The 25746-nt window shown below is 51.1% G+C and overlaps 1 protein-coding gene across 1 annotated transcript; it reads left to right on the top strand.

The window, feature by feature from the left end:
• The first annotated feature begins 4702 nt into the window (after positions 1-4702).
• Positions 4703-23637, top strand: LOC139257596 (GTP-binding protein Rhes-like). Its single transcript, XM_070874535.1, has 3 exons — positions 4703-4981; positions 21689-21968; positions 22636-23637. Exons 2-3 carry the CDS (start codon positions 21698-21700, stop codon positions 23163-23165), a joined length of 801 nt encoding a protein of 266 aa, XP_070730636.1. The 5' UTR covers positions 4703-4981; positions 21689-21697; the 3' UTR covers positions 23166-23637.
• Positions 23638-25746: the final 2109 nt, after the last annotated feature.

Genomic DNA, 25746 nt, shown 5'->3' with positions numbered 1-25746 from the left:
AGTGCCTGCTATAGGTGCCCAATCCGGGTGCTTGCTATAGGTACTCACTATAGGTGCCCATTGTAGGTGCTCGCTATAGGTGCTCGCTATAGGTGTGCTCACTATAGATGCTCACTATAGGTGCTCGCTATTGGTGCTCGCTATAGGTGCTCACAATAGGTGCTCGCTATAGGTGCTCGCTATTGGTGCCCGCTATAGGTGACCGCTATAGGTGCTCTCTCTGGGTGCTCGCTATAGGTGCTCGCTATAGGTGCCTGCTATAGGTGTGTTCGCCTTTAGGTGCTCGCTATAGGTGCTTGCTCTGGGTTCCCGCAATAGGTGCCCACTCCGGGTGCCCGCTATAAGTGCTCTCTATAGGTGACCGCTATAGGTGCTCGCTATAGGTGCTTGCTGTGGGTGCTCGCTGTGAGTGCTCGCTATAGGTACTCACTGTAGGTGCTCGTTATAGGTGCCCACTATAGGTGCTCGCCCCGGGTGCCCGCTGTGAGTGCTTGCTATAGGTGCCCACTATAGGTACTCGCTCCGGGTGCCCGCTGTGAGTGCTCGCTATAGGTACTCACTATAGGTGCCCGCTATGGATGCTTGCTATAGGTGCCCGCTATACGTGCTCATTATAGGTGCCCGCTATAGGTGCTCGTTATAGGTGCCCGCGATAGGTGCTCATTATAGGTGCTCGCTACAGGTGCCTGCTATAGGTGTGCTCGCTTTAGGTGCTCGCTATAGGTGCTTGCTCTGGGTTCCCGCTATAGGTGCCCACTCCGGGTGCCCACTATAGGTGCTCTCAATAGGTGACCGCTATAGGTGCTCGCTATAGGTGCTTGCTGTGGGTGCTCGCTGTGAGTGCTCGCTATAGGTACTCACTATAGGTGCTCGTTATAGGTGCCCACTATAGGTGCTCGCTCCGGGTGCCCGCTGTGAGTGCTTGCTATAGGTACTCACTATAGGTGCCCGCTATGGATGCTTGCTATAGGTGCCCGCTATAGGTGCTCGTTATAGGTGCCCGCGATAGGTGCTCATTATAGGTGCCCGCTATGGGTGCTTGCTATAGGTGCCCACTATAGGTGCCCGCTATAGGTGCTCCATATAGGTGCTCGCTCCGGGTGCCTGCTATGAGTGCCCGCTATAGGTGCTCGATATAGGTGCCTGCTATAAGTGCTCGCTATAGGTGCCTGCTATAGGTGCTCGCTATAGGTGCCTGCTATAGGTTCTCACTATAGGTGCCCGCTATAGGTGCTCACTATAGGTGCTCACTATAGGTGCTTGCTATAGGTGCCCGCTGTGGCTGCTTGCTCTGGTATATTACAGGGAATGGGACACTGTATATTACAGGGAATGGGATACTGTGTATATTACAGGGAATGGGATACTGTATATTACAGGGAATGGGATACTGTGTGTATTACAGAGAATGGTGCGCTCAGTGGCCTAGAAATTGGATAAAGCCTGTTGAAAGTAGTGCAGGTAGCATGCAAAATTCGTGCTCCCTGCTCATTGTAATGTTTGCAGTGCTGGTCTCAGGGCTAAAATCGCTGATGATTGGATTAGCATTCTCACGGGTCCAATATCTGATGCAGTCTACTGGCCAATAGCCTCACTGCACTACTTAAAGGGGAGGTGTTTTGTTGCAGACGCACCTGGGCCATGGCCCAACAGCCCAGGCAAAGGGTGAGGAGATTTTCCGATGCGGCACTGGATGCCTTGATCCTGAAGTTCAAAGATGCCATCAGGTCCTCTACCCGCGGGGGACGTGGGGGGCGGGGGGGCGCGGGGGCAAGAGTGCTCAAGGCAGAGCACGATTTGGCTGTGGAGAAGATCGCTGAAGCCGTGACTGCGACGAGTGTTGTCCCCAGGATCTAGCGCTGTAAAAGGGTTACAGAGTGACTATTTGCACCGCACTTTTGGCTTGTCCTCTGAGTGTGCCCATTTGGTACTGTGCATGTGCACTCGATCTGACCATGAATGTGCGGTGCCCAATGGTGTCGTGGCTGCAGCTTGCACCGTCACACTTCCCTCAGCTCCGTGCAGAGAAGGTCAGGGGATCGGTTGATCCCTCCCCTACACCTGGTTGATTTCTCAGAATGCCTGGCACATGTGTGCCAACCGACGGCATTGCATTGGATGAAAGGTGGAAATGATTACACTGTTGCTGCTCACTTCATACCCAATAAACCAGTTAACTTGTTGGGGAGGGAGAAGGTCAGGAACTTGTTGAGGGGCGGCGAGAAGGTCCTAACCTGCGAAGGTGAGCCCTGTCTGTTCTCTGAAAGCAGCACTGTGAGCTCTGCCTGGAGCTTGGCAATCAGAATAAATGGATCCAATTGCATGTTGCAAAGTACTTGATCAGGCAGGCAGAATCTAATTATACATTGCAGATAAACTGCTGGGTGCGTCTTGTCCTCCAAGGGGACCAATCAGAACTTTGGTCTTGTCCTCCAAGGGGACCAATCAGAACTTTGGTCTTGTCCTCCAAGGGAACCAATCAGAACTTTGGTCTTGTCCTCCAAGGGGACCAATCAGAACTTTGGTCGTGTCCTCCAAGGGGACCAATCAGAACTTTGGTCTTGTCCTCCAAGGAGACCAATCAGAACTTTGGTGTTGCAAATAAACACCGCCAAAAGTTCAATGACCTCGCCAGAGTGGTGAAGGTGAGTGAATGCATCATCAAATACCATATCCCACTTTCTGCACCACAAGCCTCACACACTGCTCAATGCCCCACATCCCATCGGCACCGACCAACAATCACCAACAATCACCACTCAATCCTCACAATCATAGCTTCACTTCACCCTCACACACTTACCACTGCTGTAAGACTCACACCCACATTTCACACCGTGCATGTACTGCCAGCTATTCAACCATGACAGGCACACCACCCAAACACATTGCATCTCACTCACTGACACACTCCTTTTCTCTTACAGGCAAAGGTCACTCATAACTGTTGGGAGCAGCAGACGGGCAGAGGGGAGGCCCGACTACAGGACCTGATGGAGTTGGAGGAATCCGTTCTGAGGATCATTGGAGGGGCAGTCACAGAGTCCGTGGCGAGCGGGGAAGTTAAAAGCCTTGCTGATGATGACGGTATGCTCATATCTAATCCTTCTTCTCACATTCCACTTGGCCCTCATCCCACAATCTCCTCTCACTTACAAGCTGCTGATGGTGTACGCATGGTCTTGCTTCCCTCCCCCGCCCGCCTTCCCCTCACCACAACCTGACCCTTGTGCCTTCCTCCTTTCAGATACCCTGGAACTTCAACCTAGACAGCCAGTCGCTGAAGTGAAGGAGGAGAAGACACACTGCATCTGACACTCAGAAAATGATTTCCCGGATGGAAATAATGGGAATCTCCATGAGAGACCTTGTGAGCCCAGCCATGATGGTGCGTGTGATGGTCGATGTCGCAGCTTCCAGTGCAGCACAGACGGAAACAGCCCAATATCTCGCAGACGAGGGGGTTGACTTATGAGGAAAGGTTGAGTCGGTTGGGCTTCCACTCATTGGAATTCAGAAGAATGAGAGGTGATCTTATCGAAATGTATCAGATTATGAGGCGGCTTGACAAGGTGGATGCAGAGAGGATGTTTCCACTGATGGGTGAGACTAGAACTAGGGGGCGTGATCTTAGAATAAGGGGCCGCCCATTTAAAACTGAGATGAGGAGAAATTTCTTCTCTCAGAGGGTTGTAAATCTGTGCGTAGATTTTTTTTAAAGTGGGGTGACTGTTTCACACCAGCCACCACACGGGCTTGACAGAGCGAGGTCTTGGTCCAGTGGCACATTGATCCAGTACGCTTCTTACAACCTACCCCTGACCAAGCTTTCGGTCACCTGTCCTAATATCTCCTTCTTGTGGCAGGGTGTCATTTGGTAATCGCTGCCGTGAAGTGCCTTGGGGCATTTTACTACGTTAAAGGGAACTATCCAAATGCAAGTTATTTTTGTTTTTATTTCCCCCGACCAACCCCCCCCCCTCCAGCATTAATATAGAAACATAGAAAATAGGTGCAGGAGTAGACCATTCGGCCCTTCGAGCCTGCACCACCATTCAATATGATCATGGCTGATCATGCAACTTCAGTACCCCATTCCTGCTTTCTCTCCATACCCTTGATCCCTTTAGCCGAAAGGGCCACATCTAACTCCCTTTTGAATATATCTAATGAACTGGCCTCAACAACTTTCTGTGGTAGAGAATTCCACAGGTTCACAACTCTCTGAGTGAAGAAGTTTCTCCTCATCTTGGTCCTAAATTGCTTACCCTTATCCTTACACTGTGACCCCTGGTTCTGGACTTCCCCAACACTCGGAACATTCTTCCTGCATCTAACCTGTCCAGTCCCGTCAGAATTTTAAATTTTTCGATGCGATCCCCTCTCATCCTTCTAAATTCCAGTGAATATAAGCCTAGTCGATCCAGTCTTTCTTCATATATCAGTCCAGCCATCCCGGGAATCAGTCTGGTGAACCTTCACTGAACTCCCTGAATAGCAAGAATGTCCTTCCTCAGATTAGGAGACCAAAACTGAACACAATATTCCAGGTGTGGTCTCACCAAGGCCCTGTACAACTGCAGTTGTTGTTGTAACAGAGTGGCGGATGACAGAAAGCTTCAGCAGACGGTACCTGCCCCGCCCACGCCAGTTTGGAGCTGGAACATCAGGCGAGCGGAGAGGGTCGATGAGGGAGGGACTGTGTCTTGTCAAGCGGCTGCCGGGGCTCTGTGCAGAGGCTGTAGTGTTTCCGCCTCTTTCCAGGAGACAGGCTGATTCCCAGAGCCGCCGCTTCCAGCTCGCACCGTCCTGTTCCCCGCCCTGCTTTCCGTAGCAGGTCCTGGGCTCCAGCTGCACACACCGGACCGGGGGAGCCGGCATGGTCTGCGGCAAGTGAACACACCGGAGCACCGTCCCGTCGCTCAGCCGCGACCCCCACCTCCACCGGCCGGACACCGGAGGGGAAAGCAGCCGCACAAAGGTTAGTCTCTCGGTGCTCCCCATTGCCGCCGGCCCATCAACTGTAGGGAGCGTGAATCCCCGGTAGCCCAGTCCCCTAACTACCTTCTCATTGCCGAGATACCGCCTGTCACCCTATAGACTGGTGCCCTATCTACCGTCTCATCGCCTATATACCGCCTATCACCCTATATACCACCTGTCTCCTATAGACTGGTGCCCTATCTACCGTCTCATCGCCTATATACCGCCTATCACCCTATATACCACCTGTCACCCTATAGACTGGTGCCCTATCTACCGTCTCATTGCCTAAATACCGTCTCTGCCTATATACAGCCTGTCACCCTATAGACTGGTTCTCTATCTACCGTCTCATTGCCTATATACCGCCCGTCACCCTATATACCACCTGTCTCCTATAACGCTTGCTCCCTTTTTGCCCGGAATTGTTTTATTATTTGGGAACCGTTTACCTGGAAATATTTGGAGAATTCCTAAAATTCGATTCAAATGCCCCTGTGTTTGTCTTTGTTTGGAGAACGCGCTGCGGTGACCAGTTTAACCCTGCCACCTTTGACAAGGACACCATGCACAAGGCGAGGGAGAGAGTGGGAGCCAGTGGGAACGAGTATTCTCGGCCAGTGTAGTCAGTTGGACAAAACTTCACCTGTTCAGGTCACCGTGTACCGGTGAAAGCGACCTTGCGCCGGGCTACTAGACGGATCGTCACCCAAGATCACATTGAAGGCGCGGAACAGCCAGGACTTGCGGAATTGAATCCCACCTGCCGCACTCTCCTGGTTAAAATGAATAATATTGGAAAGATCCACACGCTGTATTAGCGATGTTAGTATCTCTATGTGGGGAAGCATCCCACCCGCTAAAAGGGGAAATAGAATTGAGTTTAGGATGTCGGGTTATTTTTGGAAATAATCACTGTTTAGACTGTAGTTGTTTTGAAATGTTAAAGTTTAGAATGCTTTGGGGTTAGAATGTTATAGTTTTTGGGACGTTGTGTATTATTTTAGAACGCTGTGATCGATTTTAGAACGTTGTGGATTATTTTAGAACGTTGTGATCGATTTTAGAACGTTGTGTGTTATTTTAGAATGTTGTGATCGATCTTAGAACATTGAGGATTACTTTAGAATGATTTGAGTAACCAATTATCCATTGAAGCTATTTATACTGCGCATTTCAATAGTTTTCTGTGGTAATTTGTTTCTTTACTCTATCACCCTTTAGATGAACAAATTTGACCTGTCCTTATTAGAAATTCCTCATTTTAATTGTGCCCTCTGGGATTAAGAATGTTGGCAACAACTTGCTTCAATCGGTTTGTCAATTCCCTTCATATTCTTGAACATTTCAATTTCCTCATCACCAAGTCTCCCTTTTTTTGATAGGAAACAAACCTAACTTCCTCAACTATTCCTCACGGTTGATGCCCAGAATCTCTGTGCCACCTGAGTGAAGCCCAGTTTGTTGCTTTCACTGCACCGAAACATTGCACTGATGATGTAATATATTTATGCAGCATAACCCCTGAACTTCTTTTGATCAGTGCTGTCCTTGTGTTCTATTCAATAAACACTCCTTCTTTTGATTCCTCACTGGGGTATTAATTATTGCACAGCTATCCACATTGAATTGCATCTGCCACCTATTGACCCGATTGCCTCGGTGATCTAAAACTTACTGTTTGTAATATTAGCACAGGAATACTTAACACATGCCTATAATATTTGTCCATCCATTATTCAATCAAAGTGTTAACTCATTTAAAATCACGTTAAAATACTAGACAGAATTATTACATTGAACGGCAATAATTGTTTGGCCATTAATATCACAAACAGTAATTTCAACAACAACTTACATTTATATAGCACCTTTGACATAGTGAAATGTCTCAAGGTGCTTCACTGAACCACCGAGCGAAAGCTTGTTTTGGCACCGCCGGGCGGGCCGAAGATGTTCCGAGGGGAATGTTATCGAACAACATTTGACACCGAGCTGCCAAGGAGCTATTAGGACAAGTGATCAAAGACTTGGTCAAAGACATAGGGGTCAAAGTTGGTTATGGCCGTTTTTGAGGCGGTGACACCGCCTGAGTGCTGAGTTTAACGCAAGCCTTTAGGTGCAGCCTCAAAGTCCTAAATTCAGTTTTTACGCTCAAAGTGCTAAAACGTGGCGTTGCACACTCACCCTCGGGTGGAAACTCAGGAGCCCAATTGAACTTCCCGGGAGGCTGCCGCCACGATAAGAAAAAAACAGGAAAAACTGAAACTTCTCCGATCCACGCACACACTTCCCCACTCTCCAATGAATGAAAACATGCAGAACTAAATAAAGAGAAACACTTGCCTTTCTTTCTGGGCGATTCCACCCGAGATCCGATTTTTAACCACCACTTTTTCCTGGCTGTACGGCCGCCTGTTTGTGCGGTGGCCGTACAAAGCTAATATCGCGACAGAGGCGTGGTACGCTGGATGGCGGCACCACGCGGGTGGCATTAGCCGGCGCAGCCTTGCCCCTTGGTGCCTTTGCCAAAGAGCCGACTGAATTTAGGACAAGGCGTCGACGCCACTTACCGTCGAAGGTCGGCCTTTGCCGCCAGTTTGCCGCCTCCCGCGCGCCGTAACAGGCGGCCTCCACAATCCAATTTCAACCCCGTAGGTTGTACTGAGCATCTTGTAGTCGGAAAGAGAGGTAGAGAGGCGGAGAGGTTGAGGGAGTGAGTTCCAGAGCTTAGGGCCCAGGCAGCTGAAATAACGGCCACCGATGGTTGAGCGATTAAAATTGGGGAAGCACCAGGGGTAATAATTGGAGAAGCTCAGAGATCTCAAATGGTTGTGAGGCTGGAGGAGATTACAGAGATAGGGAGGGGCATCCCGAGAATGAGAATTTTAAAATCGAGTGATTGCAGGACCAGGAGCCAATGTAGGTCAGCGAGCACAGGGGGTGATGGATGAATGGTGCGAGTTAGGATACGGGCAGCAGAATTTTGGACGAGCTCAAGTTTACGGAAGGTGCAAGGCGGGAGGCCGGCCAGGAGGTCGTTGGCAGTGTCAAGTCTAGAGTTAACAAAGGCAGGGATGAGGGTTTCAGCAGCGGATGAGCTGAGGCTGGGGCGGAGATGGGCGAAGCTATGGAGGTGGAGATAGGGGTCTTGGTGATGGAGAGGATATGGGGTTGGAAGCTCAGCTGGGGGTCAAATAAGACGCTGAGACTTTACATCCTTCTGAACATGGTCGCATTCTCCTTCATTATTTACACTGCTTACTATTTGGGCATCTTGGAAGACTTTGTTTAAAATATACTATCGTTAATGTATCTTCTATCTCTATACAAGTCACCCCTCAGCTGCCACAGTTCAGATATCACACTTCAAATGTCACTCTTCAAAGTGTCAAAGTATTTTAAACAGCGAAGAGACACAGTCATTGAATGTGGAGGGAAATTACCAGTTACTCTCTGTTGATGAGAGAAGTTTTGAGATTGACCTGAAGTTGGACATTTACAGTTACCCAACAAATGACTAACCTCCCCAGCCAAATTCCAATTAAACTCTGATTAACCTCAGAACATATTTAGAATCCCCCCCCCGCGATATGTGCGGTACTTGCGTATTGTTCAGTGAACACTAAAGGGTCCCCTGATGGGAGTAAGTACATTGTAGCAATTGCACACCAAGGTATTGCTTGTATTGCTTAAATTATTCTTTGAGTTAAGATTCTTAAGAGCCCTGGAAATAAAAACTGATTATTACCACAACAATTTGAGTGTTAATTCAGACATCTCATTCCCCACAAGGGGTTCCTGAGCAATGGCCTTAAATGGACAGACCAGGTTATCAATAAGCATCACGTATTGGGCTCCAGATCTCAGACTATCTGTGAGCAATATCACAAAATTATTCACTAAAAATTTCCAGGGCCTCAAAGGCCATCCATGGGGTTCCCAATCTCCTCCAGAGGCACAGGTTCACACTGACCGCTTCACACCAGTTGCTTCTTTTAAGTTTCAAGTGTCGCTGGTTCAAAATGTTGGGTTGGGTTAAAACATGATCTTTGAGGTTGTCCCTCAGGATTTGGGGAAGGGTCGAGTGGCCCTAACGATGGAGTATCAGGGTGAGGAATGGCTTGAATAGTTACCATTGAGGAATCTTCCCGTGTGGTACCAGCTGAAAAATGGTCAGGTTGGCATTTCACCTCGGGCAGGCTCTTGGCATGAGTTCTAAAGTCATGTCTTTGTGGTGCCCAGATTATTGGCCGTGGGCATCTGTCCACAGCTCCTCGTACTTTCTGAGAGCAGAACTTTGTGTATCGACAAGGTGAGCAGAACCCTCCTTTACAGCCCTCCTTTGAACCAACAACCTTCTGACTCGGAGGCGAGTGTGCTGCTCACTGAGCCACAGCTGACAATTGGAAAGAGCAATCGAATTAGTCCCACTCCCCCCCGCCTCCCCCAACCCCCGTTCTTTCCCCGTAGCCCTGCAAGCCACCTGCCACAGATTGCAAAACTGTCCCCTGTGTGTCTTAGTCCTTGGATTCTTGCTCACCAGCCCCTCTTCCATTATAGTGTGAATAATGTCGAATGCTGTACACGTGCTGATCAGCCTGCCTTTAATGGGACCTGATCTGTGTATCTGCTACTCCTGCTGTTTGGCCTCAGATCTGGGACACGGCAACCTTTCATTGTCCTCTTCTAACAACCTCTTTGGTAGGAAAAATAAGAAAGCAAATTACTATTTAAATGGAGACAGACTACAAAATGCTGAGGTTCAGAGGGATCTGGGGGTCATTGTGCATGAAACACAAAAAGTTAGCATGCAAGGTACAGCAAGTAATCAGGAAGGCAAATGTAATGTGGGCCTTTATTGCAAGAGGGATGGAGTATAATAGTAGGGAAGTCCTGCTACAACTGTACAGAGCGTTGGTAAGACCACACCTGGAGTACTGCGTGCAGTTTTGGTCTCTGTATTTAAGGAGGGATATACTTGCATTGGAGGCTGTTCAGAGAAGGTTCATGAGGTTGATTCCTGAGATGAGGGGGTTGTTTTATGAAGAAAGGTTGAGCAGGTGGGGCCTATATTCATTGGATGAGAGGTGATCTTATTGAAATATACACGATTCTGAGGAGGCTCGATGCAAAGAGGATGTTTCGTGGGGGAATCTGGAACTAGGGGGCATAGTTTCAGACTAAGTGGTCGCCCATTTAAAATGGAACCGAGGAGGAATCTGCAGAATTCTCTACCCCAGAGAGCTGTGGAGGCTGGGTCATTGAATATATTTAAGGTGGAGATAGATAGATTTTTGAACGATAAAGGAGTCAAGGATTATGGGGAGCAGGCAGGGAAGTGGAGTTGAGGCCAAGATCAGATCAGCCATGATCTTATTGAATAGCGGAGCAGGTTCGAGGGGCCAAGTGGCCGACTCCTGCTCCTATTTCTTATGTTATGTTCTAATAACCTGCCATTAGATTTGCCCCTTCTCCGTGCTCCTGTTCCGATGACTCTCTGGACTGTAGAGGTGCTGAAGGTTTCGGTTCCTGGTGGGGCATTAGTGACTAGGCTGTGGTGCGGTGTGTGATGTATTGTTGGTATCTTGCTAGTACAGGACAGATAACACTGAACAGTAAGCAGGCCCACTTTTACTGTAGACTACACCAATTATCTGGGTAAGATGATTAGGAAATGAACAGATAAGGAGTAGAGATTAAATGTAGTTACTCAGACTGGCAAAAGGCATTCTACAGGGATCGGTGCTAGGACCACTATTGTTTACCATTTAAATTATTACATACAGGGCTAGGTAGCATGGGGAAACATTGCACCTTTTACAATGTTGCAATTTTAGAGTGTTGTCACTAAGATTGAGACCATCCGATTTGTTACTTCTTCCCTCCCTTCCCCTAGTCCACAAAGCCAAACTTCACCCAAGTTCCCTCCCTGCCCTAGTCCTGAACACGCATTTTTCTCTAGTTTTGGCCCTTATCCAAGTCAGAAAGACATCCCATGTGACGGTGAACATGGTAAACTGTCCCTCCTCGTTCTTCTCGACAGGTGTGCAGCCTTTGACAAGGTCGGCCACTCCATCCTCCTCCAACATCTCTCCTCCGTCGTCCAGCTGGGTGGGTCTGTCCTCAGCCAGTTCCATTCCTATCTGTCCAGTCAATGTTACACTTTTAAGAATATGTTTTTACATGGCTCAGTGTCAAATCTTGTTTGATAACACTACTGCAAAGCACCTATGGGACATTTTACGGCGTTAAAGAGGGTTGAGGGTTGTGAATTTTTGGAAATCTCTGCCCCAGAGGGCTGTGGATGCTGAGTTTCTGAATATATTCAAGGCTGAGATCGATAGATTTTTGGACTCTCGGGGAATCAAGGGATATGGAGATCAAGCGGGAAAGTGGAGTTGAGGTCAAAGATCAGCCATGACCTTATTGAATGGTGGAGCAGGCTCGAGGGGCTGAATGGCCGACTCCTGCTCCTATTTCTTATATTCTTATGTTCGTAAAGGCACAAAATAAAGTCAACTTATTATGGTATTAGAATACTGCAGTGCTTATAATAATATTGCAGTTTATTATAATATTGCACTCTCCAATGACCTCGCCCCTCCCTATCTCTGTAACCTCCTCCAGCCCTGCAACCCCCCGAGATCTCTGCGCTCTTCCAATTCTGGCCTCTTGCGCATCCCCGATTTTAATCGCTCCACCATTGGCGGCCGTGCCTTCAGCTGCCTCAGCCCGAAGCTCTGGAATTCCCTCCCTAAACCTCTCCGCCTCTCTACCTCTCTTTCCTCCTTTAATTCGCTCTTTAAATCTTACCCGTTTCACCAAGCTTTTGGTCACATATCCTAATGTGAATCATAGATTCATAGATGTGGCTCGGTGTCAAATTTTGCTTGGTAACACTCCTATGAAGCCCCTTGGGACATTTGACTATGTTAAAGGCGCGATATGAATGGAAGTTGTTGTTGAGAATGTGGTTTTACAATGTTGCTCTTTTAAGAATATTGTAGTTTTTAAACTGGTGCGCTTTTTGGAATTGTGCTGTTTTTAAAATGTTTTTGAATGGTGAAACTTCGACAGAATATATGACCGCCAACGCGGATCTTTTAAAGGCAAATCGTGTCTGACTAACTGATGGAGTTCTTTAATTAAATAACAAAGAGGGTTGATGAGGGTGGTGCAGTTGTGTATATGGACTTTCAGAAGATGTTTGATAAAGTGCCACATAATAGACTTGTTAGCAACGTTGAAGCCCATAGGGTTCAAAGGGCAAAGGCAGTGTGGACACAAAATTTGGTGCGAGACAGAAAACAGGCATGTTACATCTATAATGCACTTATGAATAACTCCACGAGGCAATGTGTTGTACTCAAACTGTTGTGACCTCGGTCCTTTATTCGTAACTCCAGAGTGAGGCACAAGCATGGTGGGCAGCCTTTTATATACTGGGCCCTGCACACCTATGCAGGTGACTCTCAGGTCTCCCACCGCAGTGCCCTCTGGTGGACAGCATCTGCCACAGGGGCAGGAAACCCCGGTCTCCACCAGTTGTACCCTCGAGTGGTGCCAGCATAATAGATACACAGTGTAAACCTTATTGATAGTACATCAGGTAGCAAGTCTCCATCATGTGCAACCATATAGTGACTACACAGAGAGTAGTCTGCATATATAACAGGGAGTAGTGGTGAACGGTTGTTTTTCAGACTGGAGGGAGGTGTACAATGGTGTCTCCCAGGGGTTTGTATTGGGACTATTGCTCTTTTGGATATATATTAATGACCTGAACTTGGGTATAGGGGCATAATTTCAAAGTGTGCAAATGACACAAAGTCCAGAAATGGAATAAACAGTGAGGGGATACTAGCAGACTGCATGAGGACATAGACAGACTGGTGAAATGGGCAAATGAAATTATATCTTATTCTGGGCATCACACTTTAGGATGTCAACGCTTTGGAGAGGGTGCAGAAGAGATTGACCAGAATGTTACCCAGGGATGAGGGACTTCAGTTATGTGGAGAGTCTGGAGCAGCTGGGATTGTTCTCCTTTGAGAAGTTAAACCGAGGCCCCGTCTGTTCTCTCAGGTGGACGTAAAAGATCCCATGCCACTATTTCGAAGAAGACCAGGTGTCCTGGCCAATATTTATCTCTCAATCAACATCACAAAAACAGATTATCTGCTCAATATCACGTTGCTGTTTGTGGGAGCTTGCTGTGCGCAAATTGGCTACAACAGTGACTACACTTCAGAAGTACTTCATTGGCTGTGAAGCGCTTTGAGACATCTGGTGTTCGTGAAAGGAGCTATATTTGTTTAGAGCAGAGAGGTTCATGGGAGAGTTAATCGAGGTGTTCAAAATCCTGAGTGGTTTTGATGGAGTAGAGAGGGAGAAACCGTTTCCACTGGCAGGACGGTCGGTAACCAGAGGACACGGATTTCAAATCATTTCAAAGAAGCCCCGGAAAAAATGAGGAGAATTTTTTTGCATAGCAAGTTGCGATGTGGAATGCACTGCCTGATCTGCATCACCACTCCCTGCTGTCTGTCTCACATCCAATTTTATATCCACTCTGCCACTGCTCTGAATTCCATCGACTTCAATTTTGCTATTATATGGTACTTTATCAAGTAGTGAAGTAGTAACTTTCAAAGGGAATTCAATAAATACTTGAAAAGGAGCAATTTGCATGACTATAGAGAAAGGGCGGGGGAGTGGGACTAATTGTACACTCTTTCAAAGAGACGTCACAGGCACAATGGGCCAAATGGCCTTCTTCTGTGCTGTACGATTCTATGGGGCAAAGTTTAGTAGTAAAGGGTGCATGGGTTTGGGTTCCTGAGGGTTGTTAAAATCGTCGGAAATGGCAGTCATCCGGTAGCCAGCTCCAACACGGCGAGGGGGGGGTGGGGGGAGCGACAGAGAGAGGACAGGGGGGGTGGCGACAGAGAGAGGACAGAGGGGGGGGGGAGCGACAGACTGGGAAGGGGGGCGACAGAGTGGGAGGGGAAGCGACAGAGGGGGAGTGGAGTGGCAGAGAGGGGGGGGGGAAGTGGCAGAGGTGGGGGGGAGTGACGGGAGGGGTGGGGGAGCGGCAGAGAGAGGGCAGAGGGGGGAGTGACAGACTGGGGGGGGGGGTGACAGAGTGGGAGGGGAAGCGACAGAGGGGGAGTGGAGTGGCAGAGGTGGGGGGGGAGTGGCAGAGGTGGGGGGGAGCGATGGGAGGGGTGGGGGAGCGGCAGAGAGAGGGCAGAGGGGGGAGTGACAGACTGGGGGGGGGGGCGACTGGAGGGGGGTGGAGTGGCAGGGAGGTCGAGCTTGCAGGAGGCACTACCTGTGTAACAGAATGTACAGGCTGAGTTCTGCTGCCTTGACCTCTCGGAAGAGCAGTGCATCTGGAGGCTGACATTAACCCGTCAGGTGGCCATGTTCCCTGTCATTGTTTTTGGCCCTGTGTGGTCCCTTTAACAGGTCGTGCGGGCTCTTTAATACTGCGCATGCAAGCTTTTTTACATTGAAATGCCGGCAAGTTAGCTGGGCGGGTCTCCTGGAGCAGTGTGCACATTACAGGGAACACCATCATCATCATAGGCAGTCCCTCGAACGAGGATGACTTGCCTCCACACCAAATGGGATGAGTTCGCAGATGTTTCAATGAAGGACCCGATGTTCCAGTCATGAACTCCAGGGGTGGAAGATGCCTGCGTGTGGATGTGTTTAACGTGGGGTGGCCGTTGCACACCAGCCACCACACGGGCCTGACAGAGCGAGGTCTTGGTCCAGTGGCAAGGACTAACCAAGACAACTGGAGACCAGCTCTGCTGCACGGACCTAGTGCACACACATATCGCAGTGTGGGCTGGGCCCGTGCTGCCCCTGGGCCCTCGCCTCTTCTGAGCCCCATGCCCTCATTCGCTACACCTCCGCCACGATCTCTCGCCGCTCCTCTGCCCGACCTTCCTGCTCCTCTGTGCCTGGGCCCCGCTGATGCTCCTGCCCACGCTCTAAACGGCGACATGGCTTTTGATGACATCACCCAGTCACCCACCTCGAAGTCGAAGACACTGTCAGGTGATGGCAGACATCTGGAGCCTCCCGGGGAAAGACCTGCTCCCTGCTGGACCTGGTGGCCACATCTCACCGGTGGCTGTGAAAATCACCACCACCGAATCCTCGGGATCCTGCCCGTGCTCTGCCGCAGGCGTATCCAGTCGTCTGCCGACAAATGCGTTGGACCGGTGACCGATGGGCTGTTTCCCAGGGCCGCCAGTTACGTCAACTTCGCCGGCGATGACGCCGGTTCAAATGCGCGGGTGCTCGGGTTTGCGTCTCTGGCTGGCTTCCCACAGGTACAGGGGCATCATCGACTGCCTACACGAGGCAAACTGCGCACCCCCAGAATAACCAGGAGTATTTGTGAACCGCAAGGGCTTACGTCCTATCACTGTGCCGCTGTTGTGCCACCACAGGAAATGTTTGTGCAAGTGTGCGCCAGATTCCCAGGGAGCTGCCATGATGCTTCCCAGATTTTTTCTCCCTAAGTTGGCCTGGGTTTTTAATCTGGTTTTTGCCTCTCCCAGGAGATCACATGGCTCCGGTTGGGGTGGAGTGTAGAATGTTTCAGCGTAAGGGGTATCGCAAGTTGTGTGAGGCGGACTGGTTGGGCTGGGTACTCTTTGCCTTTCCGTCATTGTTCATAGGTTGATATGTGACCTTTAGGGCTGCTGACCGAGGGCCGTGCGGCTCTTTGTTGGCCGGTGTGGACACGATGGGTCGAAATGGCCTCCTTCTGTGCTGTAAATTTCTATGTTTCTAAACAACGGAGAATTAACAACACAACAATTTTCTCACGCACACGTGCGTGTATCCTTGTGCAACTCCAAAGCTTTACTGTTCCTTTTCTGACCCCTCCTCTGTGGTGCGACCCCTCCTCTGTGGCTTCAGCAGAGGTGGAGACAGGCCGCTCCAATCCCCGCTCTGACTGCGGAGATGCTCTTGGCCGACGATGGCTGGGTTTTCGAGCCGGTGAGGGCCCCGCCACAGACTGCTCCGCCTGTACCTGTGCCGGGGCAGACCTGGCCATTGGGAGAGGATGCAGTATAACAGGTACTGGCTGGGGGCGGGCGACAGGTGGGAGCACATTGAGTGGAGTCCCCAGTTCCATGTCCCCTTTTGCCATTATGGCCCAAGCGCAGTTCACTGCTTATCATAGGCTGTCCCTCGAACAAGGATGCCTTGCTCCCCACGTGAGTTCACAGATGTTTCCATGAAAGACCCGGTGTTCCAGTCCTGAACTCCAATTGAGGGGGTGGAAGATACCTGTGTGTGGATTGTTTTAACGTATAGTGACCATTGCACACCAGCCACCACACGGGCTCGACAGAGCGAGGTCTTGGTCCAGTGGCAAGGGTTAACCAGGACAACTGGAGACCAGCTCTGCTGCATGGACCCAGTCCGCGCACACATCGCAGTGTGGGCTGGGCCCGTGCTGCCCCTGGGCCCTCGCCTCTTCTGGGCCCCGTACCCTCACTCGCCGCACCTCCACCACGATCTCTCGCCGCTCCTCCGCCACAAACATTCGCCGGGTGTCACACTGCACCGAGAGCACCCGAGAGTTGCAGAATGGTGCATCGGATTGGCAGATAGATCGAGGAAGCTGGCATGAGATGGAGCAATGTCACACAACTGTGGGAGATGGAACTGGCAGACTCTACCTGTCGGGCTGCTCTGGGACAACAACCACTGCTGCCACTCTGCTGGAGAGCACTTGGGAGCAGATCAATGCGGTGCTGTAAGGCCGAGGCTCAGGTGTCTTTCATCCTATTTAAGGGGAAGACACGTTGGCATCCAGAGTCTGCATGGCCATGGTATGGGTGTGCACCGTCTCACTTTGATTGGAGCATTTGATTTCCACGAAGTTGGCCATTCTAACCATGCACGAAGACATTGTCGCAATGCCCTGCGACGTCAACACATTCTCCATTCTCTCTGAAATGGTGCTCAGTGTGTTCGGAAGGCCTCTCAGTGCATCGCGCACATTCCTTTGTTGCTCCTCGGTGACTCCCCTTTACACAGGTGGTGCGCGGGGCACAGCGTCGTGTGTGCAGCTGAGCAGAGCTTGGAGACGGCTGTGCTCTCCGTCACATGCTCTTCCCTGCTGCCCCTGTCTCCACCGTCTGCTCTCGCTCACTTGAGAAGTGTGAGTCACCCGGTGAAAACCTCACGGAGGTGGTGCCTGGTCAGCGCGGGTCCTGCGATGGTGCACCTTCAGAAGGAATCCGCTCCGCTGAGGAATCGTCGTCTGCAGTCTCCACTGACTCCTCCTGCACGCGTGAGGGCCTTGTCGGAGGGAAAAGGCATCAATTAGTCCTGGCATGTGAAGAATGCTGCAAATTATCATTGTGAAGATGATCATATTTCACTCGCTGCTGAAATCAAATCAGCATGACGGAGTGCCATAAGCGGTGGGTGGCTTTTATTTAGTTGTGTCACCGGGTAACCATCTCCCCATCTCCGACGGCCAGGGCCAGTGTCGGCTCCTCTGTATTTGTCCACCTCCAATTCCCCCCATCCCTCGTACTCTTTGTTTTTTTTATTCATTCACGGGATGTGGGCATCACTGGAAAGGCCGGCATTTATTGCCCATCCCTAATTGCCCCTTGAGAAGGTGGTGGTGAGCTGCCTTCTTGAACCGCTGCAGTCCGTGTGGTGAAGGTGCTCCCACAGTGCTGTTAGGGAGGGAGTTCCAAGATTTTGTCCCAGCGACGATGAAGGAACGGCAGGTATATTTCCAAGTCGGGATGGTGTGTGGAATGTGGAGATGGTGGTGTTCCCATGCGCCTGCTGCCCTTGTCCTTCTAGGGGGTAGAGGTCACGGGTTTAGGAGGTGCTGCTGAAGAAGCCTTGGCGAGTTGCTGCAGTGCATCTTGTAGATGGTGCATACTGCAGCCACGGTGGTGGATGGGGAGCCAATCAAGCGGGCTGCTTTGTCCTGGATGGTGTCGAGCTTCTTGAGTGTTGTTGGAACTGCACTCACCCAGGCAAGTGGAGAGTATTCCATCACACTCCTGACTTGTGCCTTGTAGATGGTGGAAAGGCTTTGGGGAGTCAGGAGGTGAGACACTTACCACAGAATACCCAGCCCCTGACCTGCTCTTGTAGCCACAGTATTTATGTGGCTGGGTCCAGTTAAGTTTCTGGTCAATGATGATGCCCAAGATGTTGATGGTGGGGGATTCAGCGATGGTAATGCCACTGAGCATCAAGGGGAGGCAGTTAGACTCTCGCTTGTTGGAGATAGTCATTGTCTGGCACTTGTGTGGCGTGAATGTTACTTGCCATTTATCAGCCCAAGCCTGAATGTTGTCCAGGTCTTGCTGCTTGCTGATATGGATTGCTCCATTATCTGAGGAGTTGCGAATGGAACTGAACACTGTGCAGTCATCAGCGAACGTCCCCACTTCTGACCTTATGCTGGAAGGAAGGTCATTGATGAAGCAGCTGAAGATGGTTGGGCCGAGGAACTCCTGCAGAAATGGCCTGGGGCTGTGATGATTGACCTCCAACCACCACAACCATCTTCCTTTGAGCTCTGTGCTCTCTTCTGCAATGGGGGAAAGAACAGACCTATGAGTGAATGCAATGGCATGTGTTCACCTGATGGATACAGTGCATTTGGTGAGGGTGGTGATGATGGATAGATGGGGACGTGAGCAAGTGTACAACTCTTTTGAGGAAAACATAATAAATTAAATCAAGTGCCCCCCGATCTGGGGGACACTCCAAACACTTTTCACGTGCCCTTTTTTTGTTTTTTTTGGTGATTTTTGTGGGGTTTTTTGGGGTTTTTTGGGGCACTAAAATCATAATTTTTCAAGTGCCCCCTATAAAAGGGGAGGGGGGCAAGTGTACAGACAGAGAATGATGGACGCTCCTTAAAACTTACCTCTTTGACCAAACTTTTGGTCACCTGCCCTAATATCTCCTTATGTGGCTTAGTGTCAAATTTTGTTTGGTAATCGCTCCTTTGAAGCGCCTTGTTGGGACATTTTACACTGTTAAAGGTGCTATATCATCATCATCATCATCACAGGCAGTCCCTCGGAATCGAGGAGGACTTGCTTCCACTCCCAAAGTGAGTTCTTTGATGGCTGAACAGTCCAATACGAGAGCCACAGACCCTGTTACAGGTGGGACAGACATTCGTCGAGGGAAGGGGTCGGTGGGGCTGTATTGCCGCGTGCTCCTTCCGCTGTCTGCGCTTGGCCTCTTCATGTTCTTTGTGTTGAGACTCGAAGAGCTCAACGCCCTCCCGGATGGACTTTCTCCACCCCGGGCGGTCTGCGGCAGGGTCTCCCAGGTGTCAGTGGTGATGTCGCACTTTACCAGCGAGGCTTTGAGGGTGTCCTTAACGGTTCCGCTGTCCTCCTTTGGCTCGTTTACCATGAAGGAGCTCCACATAAAGCATTTGCTTCGGGAGTCTCGTATCTGGCATGCGTACTATGTGGCCTGTCCAGCGAAGCTGATCGAGTGTGGTCAGTGCTTCAATACTGGGGATGTTGGCCTGATCGAGGACACTGATGTTGGCTGTGCCTATCCTCCCAGGGGATTTGCAGGATCTTGCGGAGACATTGTTGGTGATATATCTCCAGCGACTTGAGGTGCCTTCTGTACATCGTCCATGCCTCAGATCCATACTGGAGGGCCGGTATTACTACAGCCCTGTAGACCATGAGTTTGGTGGTAGATTTGAGGGCTTGGTCTTCAAACACTCTTTTCCTCAGGCGGCCGAATGCTGCGCTGGTACACTGGAGGCGATGCTGAATCTCCGCATCAATGTCTGTCTTTCTTGATAAGAGGTTCCCGAGATATGGGAAATGGTCCACGTTGTCCAGGGCCGCGCCATGAATCTTGATGACTGGAGGGCAGTGACAGGCTGGTGGAGGACTTTTGTCTTACGGATGTTAAGCGTAAGGCCCATGCTTTCATATGCCTCAGTGAATACATTGACTATATCCTGGAGTTCAGCCTCTGAATGTGCACAGACGCAGGCGTTGTCCGCATACTGCAGCTCAACGACAGAGGTTGGGGTGATCTTGGACTGGCCTGGAGGCGGCGTAGGTTAAACAGCTTCCCACTGGTTCTGTAGTTTAGTTCCACTCCAGCGGGGAGCTTGTTGATTGTGAGGTGGAATATGGCGGCGAGGAAGATTGAGAAGAGGGTTGGAGCGATAATGCAGCCCTGTTTGACCCTGGTCCGGACGTGGATTGGGTCTGTAATGGATCCGTTGGTAAGAATCACGGCCTGCATGTCATCGTGAAGCAGGCGAAGGATGTTGACAAACTTTTGGGGGCATCCGAAACGGAGGAGGACGCTCCAGAGACCCTCACGGTTGACAGTGTCAAAGGCCTTTGTAAGATCAAAAAATGCCATGTATAAGGGCTGGCGCTGCTCCCTGCATTTTTCCTGCAGCTGTCGCACGGCAAAGATCATGTCTGTTGTGCCCCATAGGGGACGTAATCCGCTATATAAATGCAATTCTTGTTGTATGTACACGAGCTGGAACTGGGAGCGGTGTTTAGATGTCGTGCCTCCACATGCAGCTCATCTGGCTGTTGCTCTTTGAGGGAGAACAATAGAGCAGGAAGTGAGATGAGTGGGAGAACAGCAGGCAACCTGTCTTTGGGTAATTGGAGGTGAAGGTTTAGCCAACAGGTTCCTGCACCAGTTTGAGCTGCTGGAGTCAGTCTGGGAATCTGAATAAGTACAGAATTGGAGGTGTATCGGGAGCAAGCTCACTGCCTACAGTCGCCCAAGTCAGAGACCATACTCTGCTCTAGAGTCCAGTCTGCATATCTGCCTCACACCCCTCAACTGTGCCCTCACTCCCAGGCACCCACACCTCCTCCCTCCGCTCCTGTCCGCTTCTCTCCTCTCCCCCTCCCCCCCTCCTCCCCCCCTCCTCTCTCCCTCCCCTCCTCCCCTGCTCTCCCTCTCCCCCTCCTCCCCTCCTCCTCTCCCCCTCCTGTCTCCCTCTCCTCCTCTCCCCCTCTCTCTCCCTCTCCCCCTCCTCCCCTCCTTCTCCCCTCCTCTCCCACTCCCCTCCTCCCCTCCTCCTCTCCTATCCCCCTCCCCTCCTCCCCTCCTCTCCCCCTCCCCTCCGCCCCCCCTCCTCTCTCCCTCCCTTCCTCCCCTGCTCTCCTTCTCCTCCTCCTCTCCTCTCCCCCTCCTCTCTCTCTCCCCCTCCTCTCTCTGCCCCTCCTCTCCCCTCCTCGCCTCCTTCCCCCTCGTCTCTTCTCTTCTCTCCCTCCTTATGTAGGGCTCATTCCTGTCGGACCATGCCCAGGTGGAGTATTGGACAGAGGCGGAGTGTATCCCGGCTGAGCCGAGGCCTGTGCCCATCCAATGGTGGAGCAGGAAGCCTCTCCTGGCCGAGGGACCAGGGAGAGCAGTGGGAGCAATCCGACTGCTTTTGGATGAGGTCAGCTATGGGCAGGGTACTGGGACTGTCCCAGTCTGTGACTGGGCCCCGCCCTCCACACTGCATTCACCCACATTCGGAAAAGAGGGGTTCAAAGATCATGCCCCATAAACACAACATCAGTCCCTTAAATCATGTGTTGCAGCTCACGAGGCTACACTCGGTACCTCCAGTATGACCTTGTAAGATCTCTTGTCTAATGTGTAGCCCTCCATTGTCTAGGTGAGGGCGATGATGAAGACCTTTTATTCCAGCCCCGCCATGCTGAATGTGCCAGCCAAGAACTCCTACAGGATGGTGATCCTCGGGGCCTCCAAGGTGGGGAAGTCCTGCATCGTGTCTCGCTTTCTCAACAGCAGGTTCGAGGAGCAGTACACACCCACCATCGAGGACTTCCACCGCAAGGTCTACAACATCCGCGGCGATATCTACCAGCTCGACATTCTCGACACGTCCGGAAATCACCCCTTCCCCGCCATGAGGAGACTATCCATCCTCACTGGTAGGTCCGCGCAGAGAGAGAGGAATAGAGAGAGAGAGCGAGCAAGAGATAGAGATAGAGATATAGTGATAGCAAGAGAGATAGAGAGAGCGAGCAATAGAGAGGGAGCGGGAGAGAGAGAGAGAGAGCGAGTGAGCAAGAGATGGAGAGATAGAGAAAGAGCAAAAGAGAGGGAGAGGGATAAGGAGAGGGAGAAGGATAGGGAGAGAGAGGGGGATGGGAGAGAGAGGTATAGAATGAGAGGGGGATAGAGAGAGAAGAATAGAGAGGGATGGAGTGGGAGAGTGCTATAAAGAGGGGCAGGGATAGAGGGGATTGAGAGGTAGAGAGAAAGAGAGAAAGAGAGAGCGAGAGAGGTAGGGACAGAGATGGAGAGAGAGAGACTAGGATATATACAGGGAGAGATGGATAGAGAGAGAGAACCCGAGAGAGAGAGAGGGATATAGAGAGAGAGAGACAAGGATATATATATATATATATATATATATATATGGATGGATAGCTCGATATATGGATGGATATATAGAAGGATGGACGGTCATGTGGGCTGACGGATGTCTGGATATAACAGCATAAATGACTTCTCCCTGCCTCTGCCTGCCTCTCCCCCCGCCCCCCCCTCCCCCCTACAGTGCAAATGACCTTTCATTGCCCTTGTGTTTTGCAGGTGATGTTTTTATCCTGGTCTTCAGCCTGGACAGCCGTGGGTCTTTCGAGGAAGTCCAGCGCCTGCGCAGTCAGATCATCGAGTGCAAGACGTGCCTGAAGGACAAGACCAAAGAGGCGACGGAAATCCCCATGGCCCTGTGTGGCAACAAGGTTGACCGGGGAGAGCTGTACCGGGAGGTCCAGGCCGAGGAGGCCGAGCGGCTAATCGCCGACGATGCCAACAGCGCCTACTTCGAAATCTCCGCCAAGAAAAACTCCAACGTGGAGGAGATGTTCCGGGCCCTGTTCAGCATGGCCAAGCTCCCCCACGAAATGAGCCCCGCCCTTCACCGCAAGATCTCTGTGCAGTACTGCGAGGCACTCCACCGCAAATCCTTCCGTCTGCGGCGGGTCAAGGAGCTGGGCGCGTTTGGCATGGTGTCCCCCCTGGCCCGCAGGCCCAGTGTCAACAGCGACCTGATGTACATCAAGGAGAAGGTGCTGGGCCGAGGACAGGCCAGGGAGCGGGAGAAATGTCTCATCCAGTGACTGCCATCGAAGAGCGGGCGGTTCCAGGCTCCAGCTCTCCCACACTGCCCCCGCGCAGGGGAGAGAGCACGGGACTTGTATAATATCCATCCTCTCACTTCGAAACAAAAACGCAATCTAACTCGCAAGATAATGTCAATTATTTGCTGAATATCTCATTGTCTCTCTCCCATTTCCAACTGTTGACCCCCACCCTTTGACCTCTCACCCTTTCTCCCAACCCCGCTCCCGCTGCCCCCCTGCCCGCTGACCTCTCACCCTTTCTCCCAACCCCGCTCCCGCTGCCCCCTGCCCTCTCACCCTTTCTCCCAACCCCGCTCCCCCCACTGTCCTGTCCCCCCCGCTGCCTCCCACCTCCGCTATTCCCGGCCCGCTGACCTCTCACCCTCTCTCCCGCCCCCTCCCCACTGACCCCCGCTGAGCCCCCCCCCCCACTGACCCCCACCTCCACTATCCCCCGCCCGCTGACCCCTCGCCCTCTCTCCCGCCCCCACCCGCTGTCGCCCCTGTTGGACAGCTTTCTTGCTCTATTTCGTTTTCTTGCTTTTAACGTCCGATTACACTCACACTCCGTTGTAGTAATGGCAGGATCAGCTCTTTATTTAAACTTCATACTACACAAAAACCCGTCTGAAAGTTACTGAGACATACATCTCAATTCTAGAATATGCTGCCTGCTCTCGAGACACACACATTCCATTTCCAGTATCTGCTCAAATAGTGTTCACTCACATCTCTTGTACAAAATCAAGTCTTTAAACTCGATATTTCATACATTCTATCAATAAATCATGTTACATCAAAAATGTATAAAATACTAACAAACTGAACACTCAGCCACTCAACGTTCTGAAATTGGTTTATTGCCACAATCAACTCTTGCCATGAATGTTATTACTGTAACACACAGGTGACCAAATTGACACCGAATGTGGCTGAATGACTCTCGCAGCTTCCAGCATCTCTTTTCCTGTGAAGACATCCTCTGCTTTGATTTAAACTTCATTTACAACCCATGCTCATCAGAAAAGCTGCTTCAACTTTTAACCCAGCATGTGTCATCTCAGACTGCGCAGAGAGCAAGGTCGTAGGGAAATACAGGCTTTCGCTCCCCCCCCCCCGCTGTTCCCCCCCCCGCTGTGCCCCCCCGCTGTGCCCCCCCACTGTGCCCACCTGCAGTGCCCCCCGCTGTGCCCCCCCACTGTGCCCCCCTTGCTGTGTCCCCCCGCTGTGCCCCCCCACTGTGCCCCCCCACTGTGCCCCCCTTGCTGTGCCCCCCCACTGTGCCCCCCTGCTGTGCCCCCACCCTCTCAAACTCCCTCCTTCACACTCACTGTTCCCCCACGCTCTCATGCTCCCTCTCACGCTCCCTCTCTCCCCCCTCCCCCCACCCCACTGTCCAGCCCCCGCTCACTGTCACGCCTACTCTCTGTGCCCCCACCCTCCGCTGTCCCGTTCACTTTCTGATATCACTCTTCATTCTTGTGTGCAAACTTGAACAGGGAGTGTGAGCATCACCATCCGATGCCGATCCCAAGTTACCCGATGTCTGAACACTTGCACTTTCCAGCAGGGTCCCTGGTAAACAGCCCCAGGAGCGTTGGTTGGGAGGTTTCTGCTTCCTAGCCCAGGGACACGGAGGCCGGCTGGAGCCCCCTGATGGCTGCCCTCTGGCAGACCAGTGATGAACCCAGAGACCTGTCGGGTGCGAATGGCCCAGTCCCATGCTGCACACCCCAAACACACCAGGTCGCTCTCTTTCCCTTCGCCTGGCTGCTTCCCTTTGTTTCTTTTGTGTCAGAAGATAACATCCCATCCATTGACCTCCAGCTCATCCCATTACACTATGTTCCTCTGCACTGACTTTAAATAAAGTGTGAAGCTTGCCATGGTGTTGCTATCAATGTGTGGTCATGTATACTGGGAGTGTGGGAGAGTGGTCCTGCGTTTTACTGGTGGATAATGCAACTTACCAGCTGCTGCTAGGTTTGGATTGGCTACTGATCAGATGATCTGCTCGCGATGACTCACACAATAAGGATCCAATGAGAAGCACAGGCAGTGTGACTCCAGCATCTGGCCAAATGTGGTCTCAGTGATCAAGGGACAAATGAGTGATGGAATGTGACAGTGCGTAATGTATGCAATAAAGGTTCAAACTGAGTACTGTTTAACTAAGCAAGGTACAACCTTGGCTCTGCTTTATTTAGACCCAAAGTGCCTGACTCTCAAAATGGCTGACCTTTTATACCTGAGCAGCACCTTGTGCATGCTGCGCAGTGGCCTCCAACAATGACGCCATCTGGTGGCTACAAACAGAATGTATATACATGACACAGTGAGCGTCTGAGCATGAGTCCGGAGGGAGTGGCTCTGGGAGTCCTCTATATTGACTCGCTACCCCATGAGGTTTCACGGCATCAGGTCAAACCTCCTGATGAGTCCGAACTCCTCCATGTTGAACACCACTTGGAAGAGGCATGGAGGTCAGCAAGGGCACAGAATGTACTCCGGGTGGGAGACTTCAACGTCAGTCACCAAGAGTGGCTCGGCAGCACCTGTCAAGTGTTGAGGACATGGC

The sequence above is a fragment of the Pristiophorus japonicus genome, unplaced genomic scaffold (genome assembly GCF_044704955.1).
Source record: "Pristiophorus japonicus isolate sPriJap1 unplaced genomic scaffold, sPriJap1.hap1 HAP1_SCAFFOLD_877, whole genome shotgun sequence".
Classification (NCBI taxonomy): domain Eukaryota; kingdom Metazoa; phylum Chordata; class Chondrichthyes; family Pristiophoridae; genus Pristiophorus; species Pristiophorus japonicus.
The sequence above is the reverse complement of the archived record's forward strand: the minus strand, read 5'-3'. Positions and strand labels throughout refer to the sequence as shown.